The sequence below is a fragment of the Mirounga angustirostris genome, unplaced genomic scaffold, assembly GCF_029215605.1.
Source record: "Mirounga angustirostris isolate CCGP_5_RB_7025 unplaced genomic scaffold, mMirAng1.0.hap1 SCAF_3, whole genome shotgun sequence".
Lineage (NCBI taxonomy): Eukaryota > Metazoa > Chordata > Mammalia > Carnivora > Phocidae > Mirounga > Mirounga angustirostris.
This window is the reverse complement of record NW_026991711.1, coordinates 10,446,021-10,464,292: the sequence shown is the minus strand read 5'-3', so window position 1 is coordinate 10,464,292 and position 18,272 is coordinate 10,446,021. Positions and strand designations below refer to the sequence as shown.

The 18,272-nt window shown below is 40.8% G+C and overlaps 1 protein-coding gene across 1 annotated transcript in view; it reads right to left on the bottom strand.

The window, feature by feature from the left end:
* Nucleotides 1–18,272, bottom strand: part of NALCN (sodium leak channel, non-selective) — a 312,103-nt gene that overhangs the window by 48,078 nt on the left and 245,753 nt on the right. Inside the window, exons 18-19 of the mRNA XM_064585923.1 lie at nucleotides 16,097–16,170; nucleotides 5,057–5,143 (exon numbers count right to left, since the gene is read on the bottom strand). Coding sequence (XP_064441993.1) covers nucleotides 5,057–5,143; nucleotides 16,097–16,170 — 161 coding nt within the window. The remainder of the gene's footprint in view (nucleotides 1–5,056; nucleotides 5,144–16,096; nucleotides 16,171–18,272) is intronic.

The following is an 18,272-nucleotide window of genomic DNA, read 5'->3' as shown; positions in this document are numbered from 1 at the left end:
GCTCAGTAACTCTGGGCCAGTTAAATGGTGTGACAAGTGACTTCAGAGTTCTGCTCAAGCCAAGCATACACTTTGGTGGTTTTCACTTCCTCACGGAGGGGACCCTGCCAGAAACTTGTGTTCTCTGAGCAGAGGCTGCTTACCCACCACCTCTTTTCCTGGAACTCCAAAGGTACCCACGTAACCCAAGCAAAGTGAAATCAGGGAGATGCAGCCCTCTTCCCTTAGTGTTCTGAGATCACCTGTGGGGCCTCGGGCTCAGTGCAACTGTCTCTTGAGCCCCCGTCCAACCCCACACCCCAGGACTGCCCCCATCTCTGCGCCAAGACAAAGGTCAACAACTGTCTCCATCTTCATTTGGCAACTCAACTCCTGTTGAGTCTCTCAGACCAAATGCTCTGATATCTCACTTTCCTTTGAGTATCTATAGTGGTTTTTGAAGTAGGAAATTCTTTGGTAAACGCTAGAGTTTCTTAGCGGAAAACTAGGGGCTATATTCATCTAGCAAATTGTTAAATAAACATTTGGGTGAAGGCAATTTGCAGGGGTGGGGTGAGTGGAGGGCACATGAAGGGCAGTTCATTTGAAGGCTCCTGAAAGCCTTTTTCCTCTCCTAAGGACAGTGGTGGATCTTACTAAAGTTAAAACTCAAAATTCTCTTCTAGGCACTGCATCCATAATAGTTAATAACCAGCTATTTATCTATAATAGTTTCCCCACAGAAACAACAGGTAATGGTACAGAAGAAACAACTCTTCTATAGATACATAAATCTGTCTGGAAGAAAACATATGGGAAACATCTAACTACATTATACAAAAGAACCAGCTGCCAAAAATGGGTTTCCTATGGATGAAGGGAGGAACTTGGATGGAAGGACATAAATCTGGGGTAGGAGGGGGGATGCAGGGAGCAAGAGAAAGAAACTGCATAATACATCTGCCCTGACGACACCTGGACATTGGAGCAGGTATAGAAAGAAGGCCACATTAGGATGTTTCTGCATAAATAAAACAGCCTTGTACATAAGCCATTGTCACATTCTTTGATAATGTAAAATATTTTGCTATTTTGGAAAATAACAGGCTTGGTAGAAAATTATTCACTTCAATCTGGCATGATTGGATTTCACTAAGAGGTTATACATTCTCTAATACAAGGTGCCAAGGTTCACACGAAAGCATGGTAAGCATCTGCTTTATTATTTTTAAAAGGAAATACAACTGTATTATACACAAGCATATATTATAATCCAAACTACGAACTACCAAATAGTATCTCTGACATGAGTAATATAATTACAAACTTGGACAGTTCTATGTCCCATGTTCCTGTAGCATATTATTAACCGAAGTTATTCAATGCTTATGGCATTTTTGTCATCGTTGGACATTAGATGGCGAGTTCTTTAAAGACCATCTGAGCACTCATCCTCGAGTTCCCAGGAAAAGAGGTTGCTGGCGTGCTCAGAGGCAGAGTGATGGAGAGCAGGAGTGGGCTCGAGGCAGAGCGGTGGAGCTATAAGGAGACAGGAGGCTGAGGGAGGTGCGGGGCTGGATCTGGAACTTGCTAGTCTCAAGGTTCAAACAGCACATTAGGTTAGTACTTTTACACCCAGCAGCATAGCTCAGACAGAAAGGTCTGCCTTCGCCTGGACGCCTAATGGAGAAGTTGATTTGAGCACACACAGGTTTAGAACCATATGGTTCTGATCTTGGCATTTGCTGGCTGTGGGACCTCAGGTGGGGATGGGCATCGCTTGAGCCTCTGTGTGCTCTACGTAAAATAGGGAACAACATCACCTTTTCCTCCAACTTCGTAGGGAGTTGGGAGGATCAGCTATGATTATGAATGTGCCAGTCTTTGGAAACACTGACACTTTGTTTACATTTTAGTTGCTATTATTTATTTTTCTATCTTGTCCCATATCGTGGTTGGTATTAAAACATTCTACAGAGGATGGAGGACAGAAGAGAGTGGGACAGAGGGTCATACTGGAAGGTAAGCCTTCTCTGTTCTGAGCCTGATCAACAGCGATATATGCTATAGACTAGAGCTGAGCCTCTTCACCTGTCTCCACGCATCCACTCTCAATAAACCTTGTGTGTTATTAGTGTGAGCAAAGTGATCTCTGAAATGAACACCTGCAAGTCACCATGCAGGTGTTTCTCAGATGGCCCTCAATGATCCCGCCCCTGGTTTTCATGCTCTGGCACAGCCCAAGAACGTGGGCAAGACTTAGTGGCTTGCTCTTAACAAATATAAGGCTAATGGGATGGGATAGGTCACAAAAGACATGCATTTCATCTTCCTCACTGTCCCTTGCTCCCTCACTTGCTGCTCTGCTGAAGCAGGCTGCCACGTTGTCCCAGGTCATGGTTGGCCTTAAAACATTATACAGAGGGTGGAGGATTGCCACCCTCGTAGAATGGGGAGATCCCACTTCTTAAGGAATGAGAGTGGCCTTCTGCTAACAGTGGACGAGGAAGGAACCAAAGCATTGGTTAATTAATCTGACCACTCATGGGGAGCTAAGTCTTATTAAGAATGGAAGAGTGAGGGGCACCTGGGTGGCTCAGTCATTAAGCGTCTGCCTTCGGCTCAGGTCATGGTTCCAGGGTCCTGGGATCCAGCCCCGCATCGGGCTCCCTGCTCAGCAGGAAGCCTGCTTCTCCCTCTCCCACTCCCCCTGCTTGTGTTCCCTCTCTCGCTGTCTCTGTCAAATAAATAAATAAAATCTTAAAAAACAAACAAAAAAAAGAATGGGAGAGTGAGCGAGGAAGGGGATTCCTCCCGAGCAAGTCAAAATGTCTGCAGCCTAGTGAGAGACCCAGGTAAGCCACACCCAGTTCCTGACTGAGACTTTGAGATTAATCTGCATTGTTTCAATCACCAAGCAACTGGTAACTAATTAGGATGTTCTAACTGGTAACTAACACAGTTAATCATCGCTGTCTTAAAATCTTCAACATCCTATTGCTCTTCAGAGAAAGATTAAGTCTAGAAGCTCAGCATGACTTCAAAGTCACGTAGGGTCTGCTTCATCTTCTACCATCAGGGACTCGCTCCCGCCATGTCACCCACTTTGCTCTTTCGGTTCCTTATATGCGCCTCTCTCCAAACAGCTCCAAGAGAGCAGGGGCTGACTTTGTCATTGCTCACTTATTACTTCATCTTGTACACAGTAGGTGCTCAATAAATATTTGTGAAATGAATGAACCCTGAAATTTTGTGAAGATCCAATATTTTAACATCTTTTTTGATCACTTCACGCTTATGAAGCATGGAAATAATCATGAACAGAACAGCATGTATTTGAAATATGCTTTTTAAAGGGAAGTTAATCTTAATTTTATCTCCAGTTAGGATACTATGCTACTCAAGGGATGGGCTGCATACCCATAATAGATGAGACCCTGAGACAGGAATAAAAAAAAAAAAATCAGACACTGCTTCTTGCAAGTAGAAAATTTATACATCTTTATCTATATTCTATGTGAAGCTATTAAGAGAAACCTACAAGTCAATATGAGGCAGAGCTGAACTCATTTCAATTTCTGAAATGGGGTGGTCTGATCTGTCACTGGGAACATGGTCTCCATACATGGTGTCTTATAGGAATCTACTACCACGCTGATATAGTAAGTAAGGAATTTGAGACTTCTATTACTTTACCAATAAGAAGTGAGATGTACATATCACTAAAGTTACTCAGTGATAGACCTAGTCAGAAGGAAAAGTATTTGAATATTCAATTAGGTTATATTTTGCCACTTTAAATTTTTTTATTAGAATTTAGATGTTTTTGGTCTCACCTGAAGATAAAATAAATAATTTTCAGGATGAAAACTTTATTTGTTGCCTAGAGAAAAAGCGAAGCTGATAATATTAAAAACACACACCACGAACTTCAGGCACTGTCTGGCTTTTCTTAGGGGATGGGCCAGAGTGTCATGGTATCAAGTCTTCACTGCCTTCTCCGTATCTCTTCATAAGGGCAAGTTTCTTAGAAACTCCATCTAGTGGTTTAATATAAAACATTGCTCTGCCTGTCTTCTGGTACTGGGAGGCACAAGGCTTCAAGTGTCTGGTGAAAAATAATGAAGTCTTTTGTCTTGTCTGAGTGAGGAAATTCTCCATTATGCAGGCATATGTAATCCCTTTATTCCTGCTCCCTGGAGGAGAATTACAGTGAGGCATTTTCCTTTTCCCAGTTGGGGTTAATGTTATGCCCTCTCTACCTTTGAAAGTAAAACAAGACTAGGACCCCTGATGATGATTCAAATGTGGGAATATTCTCCAGCAAACACACATTCCCAGTTGCAAAAATATTACCCCTGGTTTCTTGCCAAGCCTTTGAAAAAAACATATGAAAGATTGATTCTTTTTTTTTTTCCCTCTCTCTGCATTGCCTTTGTGCTGTGGAATTTCAATTGCCCCTTATATGACAACTATATATATATAATCTTTTATGGAGGTTGAGGGAAGAGAATCATGTCTTAAGAAATTGTCTCTATTTTTCTTGACATTCCTCCATCTAAAATATTTTAAAATTGGCCCAAAGATTATGGTTGTAAGAGAGATCTTTGGAGCTTTATTAGCCTTTAAACACCACTAGTTGTTTATAGAAATAGTAGCAGGGGGTCCTCAGTTTCTTTCTTCTCTCTCTCCATATCTTCTTTCTTAATGTTCCAGAACAAGGGTGTGGGAAAAGCCTGTACATTCTGTAATGAAAGAGAGAGGTCTATGAGTCTTCAAATTATTTTCATTCATTATAGAAAAGTCAGATTGCATGAAACCATCTGGTATTAAACGTAATTACCGTCCAAAGGAACTGCAATGTAACTTTGCAGAGCATTAAATTTGAGGGATTTTACTTAGATTTTGAGCTCCACAAGTTTATACATTGCAAAGTATTATCGAATGTTGCTTAATATAATGTAATCACACCAACAGAAAACAGGAAAATAGTCCTTCGGTGGTAATTACGTGAAACTATGGCTGTAGACCGGGGTAAGAGAATGGGTAATGAGTATTTCCTGGAAAGGGCTCTTACCTGACTCCAGGAGAGTGACAATGAAATCCTCCTAAGGGGAGACAACCACAGATGCTAATAGGTGAGCTTCTCTGTAATGGCCTCTTGCTGAGATGAGGAAAAAGCTGCATTTTTATCGTAGTGAATACCCCACTCCTTTGTGAGTCAACCCAGTCCTGAGTAAATGGATATGGCTCTTTAGCATTAAGCGACATCCGATTTGTTCTTTCCAATCTTGTGCTATTCATAAAAATGTTGTCATATGTACACAAGTAAATACACGGGCAACCAGAGCCTCATTGTAGATTGAATACATAAAGGAAGCCTTATTGTCTTATAATAAGTGGGTATAATAAATAAAAAGGAAAATCAGCTCAAGGGAAATCCCTGCCTTTAGTGCATCCATTAGAATTCAGGAAATAGACCGTCTGAAACCCCACACCACACTGGGGGTTTAAATTTAGTAATGCTCCATCTGACTCAGAAAAACATAAATTACAATGCAAAGACTGAACTTTTTATTATAAGAAAGGTGAAATTTTGCAAATGTTGCATAAACCATATGAACCAATTTTTCTACCCATACGGATTTTCTTATACTACTTATTACTTTATGCTCCAATGATAAAATAGGAAAAGAAAAACCCTGTTCAAATAGCTTGCTGCATCTGTTAGGTAAAATTTAATAGCAGTTCTCCTGATGCATAGCACTATTACAATCACTTTGTAATAATGTACACATCACGTACAATCTCAATGAAATATAACATATTTTGATTACCACAAATCAGGAAAGACTTAGGAAAACATGTTTAGAATACATTATTTTACTGTGCGTGATGACGGGTGTTAACTAGGCTTACTGTGATGATCATTTTCACAATACACACAAATCCCCTCGAATTATGTTGTACACCTGAAATTAATATAATGCTATGTGTCAATTACATCTCAATAAAAAAATTTAAGAAAAGTTCAAGGAAAGAAAGTCTGGTTTTAAAAAAGCAAAAAAAATTATTTTGCTTAAATTAAATTATATTTTGCCTCTTTGAAATCTTCATCTTTTATGTTTTATACAAATGCTTATACCCAGAGATCTTATCTCCTTATTGCTCTCTGAATACACTTAATTTCCACATATTTACTTAGTCTCTGTTTCTCCAAATGGTCTTTAACTTAATCTACAAAAGTTTTTAAATGTCAGGAATAAGAGAAAACAACAACTAGGCGGCCTAAATAGAATCACAGATAAATATTTATGAAACTATCTAATATTTCATTACGTATTTGGTTAATATTTAATGTTTTGCTGGTAATATATTCAATATTAATAATTAGTATTCAATATATGAACATCTATAAATACATTACACATTAACAAATATCTTTACTAAATCAAATGTTAATAATTTAATGTTTTATTAATATTGAGTATATTAATACCCAGTACTCTGGTTTTTGAAGACTTCAGATTATTCTTGCCAAATATTTGTCATAAAAAATTGCTGCTATGAATGGGTAAAGAAGATGTGGTATATATATACAATGGAATATTATGCAGCCATCAAAAAAAAATCCCCAAAATCTTGCCATTTGCAATGACGTGGATGGAACTAGAGGGTATTATGCTGAGCGAAATAAGTCAATCAGAGAAAGACATGTATCATATGATCTCACTGATATGAGGAATTCTTAATCTCAGGAAACAAAGTGAGGGTTGCTGGAGTGGTGGGTGTGGGAGGGATGAGGTGGCTGGGTGATAGACATTGGGGAGGGTATGTGCTATGGTGAGCGCTGTGAATTGTATAAGACTGTTGAATCACAGACCTGTACCTCTGAAACAAATAATACATTATATGTTAAAAAAAAAAGAAGAAGATAGTAGGAAGGGAAAAATGAAGGGGGTGGAAATCGGAGGGGGAGATGAACCATGAGAGACTATGGACTCTGAGAAACAAACTGAGGGTTCTAGAGGGGAGAGGGGTGGGGGGATGGGTTAGCCTGGTGATGGGCATTAAAAAGGGCACGTACTGAATGGAGCACTGGGTGTTATACACAAACAATGAATCATGGAACACTGCATCAAAAACTAATGATATAATGTATGGTGATTAACATAATAAAATAAAAAAAATAAAATAAAACAGAAAAAAAATTGCTGCTATGTCAGGAGGCTGACCCAAACCCAGCTTTAGGGGTATCTGCTTCCTCTCATCCGCAGGGTCTTTCTGGCCCCTCTCCCCTCCCCTCCCTCCCTTCCTGCAGCTGGAGCGCATTCCACCGAGTGGTTGGCAGGTCTAACCCGAAGGTCTGTGAGAGGCTGCAAGGTGCTCAGGCCCTCTGAGCCATGCAGAGTGTGTCTTGCTAGTGGTGCCCAGAATGTGGAGCTGCAAAGAACTCACTTGACCTCCAAAGCTGCTGAATCACTAGGCTACACGATGAAACAAGAATTTGAAAAGGAGGGCTTGTCAAATGGGCAGGAGCATCCGGGGTAAGATGCTAACGTTTCGCGTTATTAAGCTCCCTCAGATTTCCATGTAATTGGTCCTGCTTCAGAGAACTGGAAGCTCTGGGTCTAGACCGGAGAGAACAGAATAAGAATGAAGAGGCTGCTTGTCCTTTCCTCAAAGTCCCCTTGTCCTGTAGCTAATGATGTGCATAGGAACAGGTGGCCTCTTGGAGGGCATCACTGCGGTTTAATCTGAATGCTTTCCTCCAGAAAACTCCACTATCTCCTCAGTCTCTGCACTATCAGGCTCATCTGTCTTCCAGAGGAGTGTGACCTAGATGGTTATGTTCTAGAGAAGAGCTCAGGTGTCAGTTCATCTGTCCTGGACCCCAGGGAGGCAGAACTGGGAGAACAGGGACCTGGAAGAGGCCATGGGGCAAAAACAAACACTTGCATTCAGCCTTTCGCCCATGACGAAGCCCCCTGGCTAAGTCCTCAGCCCCCCATCAGTCACAGAGCTCCAAAGTGAGGGGCACACTAAGGTTCCAGGTAGGCAGTCACCACCCATGCAGAAGACAATGCCATGCTTGTCTCAGCCATGGCAGTCACTGTGCCTCTGCGGGCGGTGCCTCTGAAGGCAGGTAGAGATTCTCCTCCAGCTGGTCCTCGGGCCTGATCACCAGCCCCTCCTACCCAGTGCTCTTGGTTTCAGTCCCACTCTCAATCATTCTTCCACCTGCCAAATCAATCAGGCTCACCTTTACCAACACCTGTGACCATGCCCTCCCCTCTCCCTTGGCCGGTTGTTCTTGCAACGTGCTGGTCTCTACCCATTCGGCTAGGTTTCTTAATTCTGGGATAGGACCATTTTTTCCCCTGGCCCAATCAAGCAGAATGGAGAGTGTTCTAGTTGCACTTCAGGCATTTCAAAGATCATGGGTCTCCATTCCCAGGACTTTCAGCCAGCTGTCGGAGATGCCAACCGTGGTTGATGAATCTGTTATTAGTTTGGGAGTATATCCATGAAATGTTCTGATGGTACCTTATGTTAGCAAGACTAGCACAGTGGCCTGACTCGCTAGACAGGGTGACTTTAGGCAAGTCGCCTAAGCTTCCTGAGCCTTAATTTCTTCATCTCTAAAACAGAGCTAATACTCCTTGACTTTCGGGGTTTGCTATGAGGCCCTAGTTAGACAGAGCTTATAAAGGAGTACAGTGTTCAGCGCACAGTCACTTTCCAGTAAACGGGAGAACTTAGTTGCATAAGTTGTTGGGGACACATAAATATGGCTGCCTCTTTGGGAAATCAGGTTGTAGTTGGTATCAATGTGATACCCAAGATCATTTCTATGGTATGTGATCTTGGGAGAAAGTACTTACCCAGTCTAAGCCTCGGTTTTGTCATGCATAACATGGGGGTAATAACAGTGTTTTCCTGCATAGCTGTGTTGTACTGATTGAGATAACACACGTAAGACCTTAGCATCATACGTGGGTCTTCACAAATACTCACCATTCATTCTTTTCCCATCTCCCTTTTCCTACTCCTCTCCATCTTCATGTTGGAAAGGCATTTTCATGGCACAATGGAAATAAGTTTAAGGTAGAAAACACTCTATTTTGTGAAACATTTTAGGTAAATGATTTTAACTATTAAAGTCAGCCAGGGAACCATGACAATGCTCTGTATGAATCTTCTTGCCACAGTTGTGTTCAGAGAACTAGAGGTATTACCGAAGACCCCTCCACCTGACTAGTGTCATAAATAACGTTCTCAGGGCAAACATGAGCTCCTTGAGGGAATAATCTATGTGTCCAGTATCTTGGAAAGTGCCTAGCACACAGAAGATGCTACAGAAGTATTTCTTGAATGAGTGAGTCCTTTCTGTCAGGATGAAAATCCAGCTAATGCCATTTAAAAATCTATATCTTAATAAATATGTTCTGATTTTATTCATATTTAAGTAGTATATAAATTGTATTTCTAGTCAATAAAAATGATTCTCTTACAGAAAAACTAACCCCCCACGTCATTAATTATATTTAATTTTTTTGTAGTAAGTATTCAACTACCAACTATTCCTTAGACTTTATATTTTTAAGATTTTATTTATTTATTTGAGAGAGAGAGAGAGCACAGACAGAGAGTGAGAGGAAGAAGCAGACTTCCCCCTGAGCAGAGAGCCCAACATGGGGCTCAATCCCAGGACCCTGAGATCATGACCTGAGCCAAAGGCAGATGCTTAACCGACTGAGCCACCCAGGCGCCCCACTACTATTACTTAGACTTAAAAAAATTATTAATACCAGTGCGCGGCCAGGAAAATTTTGTCATAGATCCAAATATCAGAATGCAAATAGCATACTAGACCAATCGTTCAAGAAAGCTGTAAAGATACTTCTTAACTAGTGAGGTCCTGATGGTCAAGGATGGAATTTTCTCAAGTAATGTAAAATGTTTAATTATTTTATTTTTTACATTTCTCTCTGCATTCAGCCTAGCAGGAATGATAATGCATCTGTGCTCAGTTTCAGGGCTCTGAAGGGGAGAAATCTCAGTAGAGGCAGCGAGGCTGTGGAAAGCACACTGCTATTTGTTCTGATTTCTCCTGATGTACTGAAAAGGTCACTGCTTTCTGAGGGAAGCTTCCTCAGTGGAGCTGAACAGCATAGGCAAAGTCAAAACGAGAGTGAATTTCATAGCAACTCTGGATTTTACAATTTAGGTGATGGAACATCCTCCTCCTTACACTCCTCTCCACATAAATCTTGGAAAAACAAATACGGATGCCCATTTGCCCCAGGCAAATCCCCTGCATGCAAGCATGTGACCGTATCCTCAAGGTCTGTCAAAATGCCTCACTTCTGTTTCTTTTTTTTTTTTTTTTTAAAGATTTTATTTATTTGACAGAGAGACACAGCGAGAGAGGGAACACAAGCAGAGGGAGTGGGAGAGAGAGAAGCAGGCTTCCCGCTGAGCAGGGAGCCCGATGCGGGACTCGATCCCAGGACCCTGGGACCATGACCTGAGCCGAAGGCAGACGCTTAACGACTGAGCCACCCAGGCACCCCTCCCCCACTTCTGTTTCTATCAGAGAGTTCCCAAATCTATGGAGAAGTTCATTTCTATTTCTCGGAGCATGGATTGATTTTAAGAAAATACTACATGGAAGAACAGAGATGAACAAATTAGAGATGATTATGTGTAGAAGTCACCCGTGACTCCGATGATTCAAATACCTCCGACTCTAGGCCCCTTTCTCTCTGACTTTTCCCTTTGTCGGCTCGAATTTCCTCTTCACAGGCAAGGTATATAACATACTGTTTTCTGGAATAACGTGGATCCTGTTTCAAATGGAAATATGGATCCCCTGAGCACTGAGACTCAGGGCAGCCCCGCAGCTTAATTATCAGGACTAAGAACTCAGGCCTCTCCATCAATAGGACTTTACTATTCATTCCAGGAAATTCCTACCCAAGAATTTAAGGCTGTTAACCAATAAGTAATTTCATTGTTAGCTTCAGGAAGTCTCTGAAAATCCATTCATATGAATTACAGACTCATAGACCAGCCCCTGCCTCTAGATAATATATCACTCAACTGGTCAAACCAATCACCTAAAAATAATTGGTCCTCAGGCCAAGACCCTGCCCAGCTCGGTCCTTCAATCCTAAACATTTTTTTAAAAAATGCTTTTCTAAAAACCATGCCATTTATTTTTAAAGGTAATGCATGGAGATGGTTAAAAATTCAGAAGACAGAATAGAATAGACTTCTGGGCAGCAGAAAGTTACCCCACATCAGGAAGGAAAGAGAAAAACAGAGGAGCAAACTCCACTGGAACAACAGACAACTGAACTGTGGAGCCAGAGCAGGTGGAAAGAACACTGGGGGCCTGGGGAGACCAAGGGATGTGCCCTCCACTGTGCCCCGACCCCAGGGGAGGCCAAGGGATGTCCCCTCTTCTGTGCCCCCAACCCCAGAATAGTAATGGTTACCTGTCCATAATACGTACTTGTTACCTGTGTATCCTGGAGAGTCCTAAACTCTTTTTTTTTTTTTTAATTGAGGTATAATTGACATATAGCACTCTATTAGCTTCAGGTATACAACATAATGATTCAATGTTTGTATATATTGTGAAATGATCTAGACTCTTACAGCAAGAATTTTGCCCGATCTCAATCACTAAAAACAACCCCAAACCGAAAACCTTACACATATTCACTCCTGACCTATCCCTTGTGAGACATTACTAAGAGTGCTGAGGCGGTGGTCTCCCTCACTATAATAAGTATTAAATCTCACTTTGATTAATCAATAGATTGTTCAGACAACCAATTGGGGCAGTCTACACTGCAAAGGCAGGTAAGTGGGTTGCTTAAGGTATGGAGGAGCAGAGCCAGATGCTGGCCCAGGCCATCTGACACCAAGTCCAGTAGCTTACGTTAGAACTAGGGTGACCCTGAGGATCACTTCCTCCAATCCTTAAATTGTCAGAGAACTGGGGATTTAAATAATTTATCTGTTTACCTTAGATCAGGGATTTGTTTTGTATTATTTTCCCCAAATATTTGTTATTTTTAAAAGTTGTTTCTAAGACACTAATATTTCATAATATCTTCCCCACTTACCATTGGATTTAAAGTTTATGTGACTTATCTCCATCTGCACCCAAATCAGGACACACAGCCACCTGTGACATATTTGCCAAAATGATTCAGCTTAGGTCTTTCTCTGATGAGACCTTCCTAGAATGCACTCCTGCCTCCTTGGGGAGGAACCTCTTCAATGAAACTGAGGACAGTAAGGCTATGAAAATAAAAGACTCGGGAAAATTACAAGTGACAGAGTACTGAAACAAGTCTCTGCTAGACTTCCTTTCTTCTGTATCAAGGCAGACCCATCCATGAAGACACGAAACGTGCACCTCCTTGTCTTAAAGTTCTCTCCTTCCTTCAACGCCTCCCTTTCAAAATGCAAATCGTCATGGGAGAGGCCATTTTCCCCCAGCTTCAGTGAGGGGTAATTGACAAATAATGTTGTGTAAATATAAGGTGTACAACATGATTTGAGGTGTGTATATACTTTTTAAAAGATTTATTTTATTTATTTTTTAGAGAGAGAGAGAGAGAGCACAAGATGGAGGGGCAGAGGCAGAGGGAGAACGAGGGAGAGAATCTCAAGCAGACTCCCTGCTGAGTGCAGAGTCTGATGCAGGGGCTCATGACCCTGAGATCATGACCTAAGCCGAAACCAAGAGTTAGCCGCTTAACTGACTGAGCCACCAGGTGCCCCTGATGTGTGTATATCTTGTGAAATGATCACCACAATGATGATAGTTAACACATTCATCACTTGCCATAATTATGATTTTTGTGTGTGTGTGTGGTGAGAACATTTATGATCCACTCTCTTAGCAAGTTTCAAGTCTACAATACAGTATTACTAACTAGAGTCACCAGTCTGTACATTAGATCCCTGAATTTATTCAGCTTAAAACTGAAAATATGTACCCTTTGACCACCATCTCCCCATTTGCCCTTCGCCCCAGGGCCTGGCAATCCCCAATCTATCTCTGAGTTTGACTTTTTTAGATTCCATATGTAACTGACATCATACAGCATCTGTCTTTCTACTTCTAACTTACCCAGGAATGCTGTAGTTTAATGAACAAAGGAAAAGTTCTAAGCCTAGGGGAGGAGAGTCTCCCCAGGGAGTAAGACTACCCTGAAAGAATGGTAGAAACTTCTCCTTCTTCCCTGTTTTGTGTAGGGCTAGTTGTCCTGAGGTGACTGTAAATGTTCTCCTTTTCTTTCTTTTAATTTCTCTTATCCTTTCTTCTTTCCTTTTCTTTTCAGTTGTTGTTGCTCCTTGGAAAACAGCATAGAAGAATGCTCATGGACCCACAGACATGGACCTGATCTATTCTTGACCTTCTTACTTATGGGTTACATTATAATGCAGGTATGATATTATTATTATTATTATGTTATTATTGCTATTGCTATATTATGAGTGAAAAAAAGAGAAGCACACTCAAAGAAACTATCAGTTTGACATCTTGTCCTTAATTTTTGCACAGACTAATGTAGCACGAACAAGGAAATCATTTTCACAGGAGAAAAGAGCTAAATGGCTTTTCTAAAGATTAAATTTGTATTCTTAAAAACAAATCTTAATTTTTTTTCTAATTGTAAAAATTGTAAAAATTAATTTTTCTAATTGTAGGGTATTATTTCCTGAGATTGACTGGGTCACAGCACCCCCAGGGAGCTGCCTTTCATTTTGTGGTGTGCTGGGCTGTCCTAAAATGCCAATGGCTCTGGGTGTCCCTGAAACCACACGATTACTGGGCAAGTCTGAGGGCGTCCCTATTCCCTGATGGTCTTAAAAATTTGGCTCAGGTACCCCCACAAATTTTCTCTCTCTCTCTTCAAAATTTTCTCTTTTTAAAACCACTTCTGAACATTTAAAAATCAACAACTAAATTTCCCCCTCACAATGTTAATTAGCAGTAAAGGATGTGATTTCTAGCATTATTGTGTCTGTGTTTCAATATGACTTTGAGAAAACACTGGAGAGCTTATTCATCTAATGCGTTCACTTTTATGACTTTGGGCACCACGAAGTCAGCCTTCAGTGTCGAGCCAATGAGTCAAATCTGCCAGAAAAAGTCTGACTTTATTTTTCAAGTCATATAACACGTTAACACACACCCTTGAGACACTCACATTATTCCTAAGGCCTATCCCTAAGGCAGACGAATTCTTGGTGGGAGGTTTTCCAAAAACTTGTCACCTGGATAGACAATAAGACAATAAGATGCTGCCCAGGGGGATCCCCCTTCTGGAGAAGGCTGCACGGGAACACTCCTTAGGTTTAGCAACCCAGATCAATAAGCACCATAGTTTCACATTTCTTGTGTGTGGATGAGAGTCTCCCCTTTCTTTTGTAAACTAGGAGCAGGTGAATAAGGAAAAGGTGGTGGAAAAGAAAACTGGAAGACCAAATTTAAGAAAGAGTTCATTGGGAAGCGAGGTTCTAGAAGTGGCTTCTTCTAAGTATCCCTGTCTGCCTGTGCTCCCGAAGTCTCTGGGAACCCCCAGGGCACATTCAGGAAGGTAGTTATTCTGGGTAGGTGAGTAATGTCATTTTGGTTCTGAATTTGGCAGGTAGACTCTGAATACAGGCCAGAGTATTACACTCCTCTCATGGGGTGTTGTGGATTTGAGGCTGAATTCTTTTCCCTGTGAGTGCGGCTGTGGGGCAGGACCCGCACACGTTCTGTCTTGTGTGAACAGGGAGCGTCTTCAAGACACTAAGGATTGATGCTGCCAGGAATTTGTCTAGTATAGTAGTTGCAGCTTGATAAAGACCCTGGAGAACCATGTAGTGTTCAAGGCCAGCCCCATGACGTTATCTGATGGCAGCTGGATTGAGCCAGCTGGAAGCAAACTGAAATTGGGACACAGGTTGTTACAAATGTGCATAGAGAAGTTTTTCTTTCTCTATGTCAACCAGACCTCTTAGATTCATCTTATTATATTTTTGTGGTGATAATATACAAGCCCCAAAAACATTTATTCTCTTCTCATAAAAGGTACTCCAACGTATACTCATATCTATGCGTGAATTGTCAGCCAATAAAAGAATGAATACACAAAATATGGTCCTGACTAGTTAGGATCATTTTTGGTATACAAATTTCAGGTACTGCTATAAACTCAAAATAGCTTCTCAAGCCATATATATTAGCCTTATTTCCTCATTACAGTTATTCAGGTTATAGCGATACACACTCTGGCAAAAACTCTTTAATGACTACTCCTGGAAGAGAAGTAGAGTAGAAGAGAGTCCAACTCCTTCCCCTCAGCACAAGTTGGAGGGGGCTTCCCAGCATAAAATTCATCCATTCCCCTTGTCAGCCATTCTCCTTCCAGCCCCCCAATATTTAGCTGTATGATTACACATGTCTGTGTAATATATCTGCCAAAAAATTACATTCCAAATGCTTATGCATTTTTATAAAGATCATGTTACTTCATACAATGACACAGTCTTCTAAAATACTCTTAAGTAGCTAGCTTGATGTTCCTTTCTGATACTTTATCAAGGCAGGTTTAAGAAAGTAACATTAAAGTTACATGTTTTCATAAGCATTTTAAAATGGATATGCTTTTGAGTCTTACAGATTTTAAATACATTTATTCTTAATAGATTAATAAGTCATAATTACTTCTAAAAAGCTTACCCTTTTACCATTTTCCCCTTAGATTGTGATTTGTCCCTCAGATATCACAAAAGACATAAAACATGGAAGAATAAAAGTTATTTTCATCTTTTTGTAAATGTTTATACTTACAATTTATGTGTGAGTGCATGAAAAGAAAAGAAATGCACAACTGAGCTAATAAAATATTACTTTTCCAGGAAAAATATTAATGATGTATTTGACATTATTTATAAGTATATAGTTACCTACATCTAATTTCCTGTGGAAAGTGTGTATTGATACTCAGAAAATTAGCTCATTAAAAAGAAAGATCTCTTCTATGCTTAATATAATCCCACTTGTGTTTAAATATGTATCAATGTTTGATGGTGTTACCTTAAGATTTTAGTGACTGCAGTCTCCTTTTCTAGAAGATTCCTTGCCCTTATGCTGAAAACAGACTTGCGAAGCTGAAAAATTATAAGTGTGACTTTAGTTTTGGAATGTAAAGGGATAATATACTGACAAATCATTACATACATTAAATAGATAACACTATTAAAACATCAAACATGAATTTTTTTTCCACTAAAGCATCATTATACGATTGATTCTGTCATTTATTTTTTTAAAAAGATTTATTTATTTAGAGAGAGAGAGCACAAGCAGGAGGGGCAGGGAGAGGGAGAGAGGATCTCAAGCAGACTCCATGCTGAGTGTGGAGCCCAATGCGGGGCTCAGTGTCAGGGCCCCAAGATCACCACCAAGCCGAAACCAAGAGTTGGACGCTCAAATGACTGCACCACTCAGGAGCTCCGAGTCTATCATTTAATTTTATCTTCTATTTTTCCTTTTATGTGGGCAGAAACGCAAACAAGCTTGTGGGGGCACACATCACAGCTATAACATCTTAATCTGAACAGGTTTTCCAGTGTCCAGGGAATTTAACGTTAAGACAAATGTTGGACTCTTTCTTGCCATTGTCCAATAAAATGTTCTCTAATCCACTTTACACCTGTTTCAGGTTCTTGGCCTGGGACCTGATACTAATCTGAATGATGAGTTCAAAGAGTTGTTTTGCCTACAGGCATGGAGACAAATGAGATGAGCTTTCAAGGTTGCTTCCTAGTTGGTGATGATGAAATTATTCCAGGGAAAAGCACCAAGAAAAACAAAATCCTGGAGGCTGCCTACAAACCAGAAGATTCTCCAAACCCAGCTCTGTCCTGCTTGATAGTTGCAGAATCAGAGGGGTGACAGGTGTACAGAGAACCGAAGTGGGCAAGAACAGGGCAGAGAAAGAACAGGGAAGCATGCCACCCTAAGAAAATTCATAATAACAAATGACTAGAAAGGGTAACTCTAGTAGTCAGACCAAAGGTAATACTCGGACAACAACCTGCTCATCTTGATCAATAGATTAGGTTAGATTTACTAAGCACTTAGTATGCTATTAGTGGCTATTAGAGATATGGGTTAGCTAGGAATCAGAATTCTTGCTTACCAGAAATGAAAAGCCTAGTTACAAAGGCAGGGCTATGACGCATGACATTACCAGTAAAAAGTAGACAGTAAAGTGCTGGATGATATGTCCAGTAGAAAGCTATAGGACTCCGGGTGGGGAGAAATATGCGTGTCTGAAATGTCAGCAAAGACGTTATTGAAGGAGTAGAAGTTGCAAAGGGGGCCGTGGGCAAAGAACTGCAGTTGGAAATGCATGCATGGGGCAAAGTAATCCGGAGCAGACTATTTGCATAAGTGCTGAGCTACGTGGAGGAAACAGTGTAAGGCATACTGCGTTTCAAACAGATTTGAGGGAGGAAAAAATAAGCAGGAGATAGAACAACTCTGTATTCAGTAAAAACAGACCATCCAGTTTCTTTCGAACAAGTTAGTGACTTCATGGGCAAAGTCACAGAGCTCCAAACTACAGAGAAGCCTATAAACAAATGCGGTACTGCCAACCCATGTGTCCACATGGCCACAGCTAGAGAGGAAGTGGTGGGCACAAACTGGTCTTTTCAGTCACACCTGACAACCTAGAGAACACCAGAACTGGCAATATAATTTTCATATTTCACAGCAAGATCTGCAATTAAGGGGAAGATCATTGGACACATTGGCAATTTCCCTCGTATGAGGAAAGATGGCACACTTATATTTTTTCAATGAAAAACTGAATTGGTTTCATTATTCACCAGACCTCTTGGAAGAATAAATTCATGTGTAGACAAGGAGCTAAGAGTGGATGGAATTTTTCCAGAAATTACATTTTCAGGGTAGTGCAAGAAAGGCTGTTTACCATGATGTATCATGAAACTTTCTTTAGTCTCCTCACCCCCCCTGAAGGTGACTTTCTTAAGTCTCCTCACCTCCCCTGACTTTTGGCATTGACTTAACCTCCTAGAGCTGACAGCCTATCTCCCAAGGAATGTTATTTAAAGTTATTTTCAGAGACAGAACTCAGCTGAAGGAGCCCATCATGGTGGTGCTTCTGCCTTTTGATACCCAAGTACACATACAGTCACGGGAAAAGCCCGGGCCATGGGGGCCCCAAGGCAGCAGGTTTTAG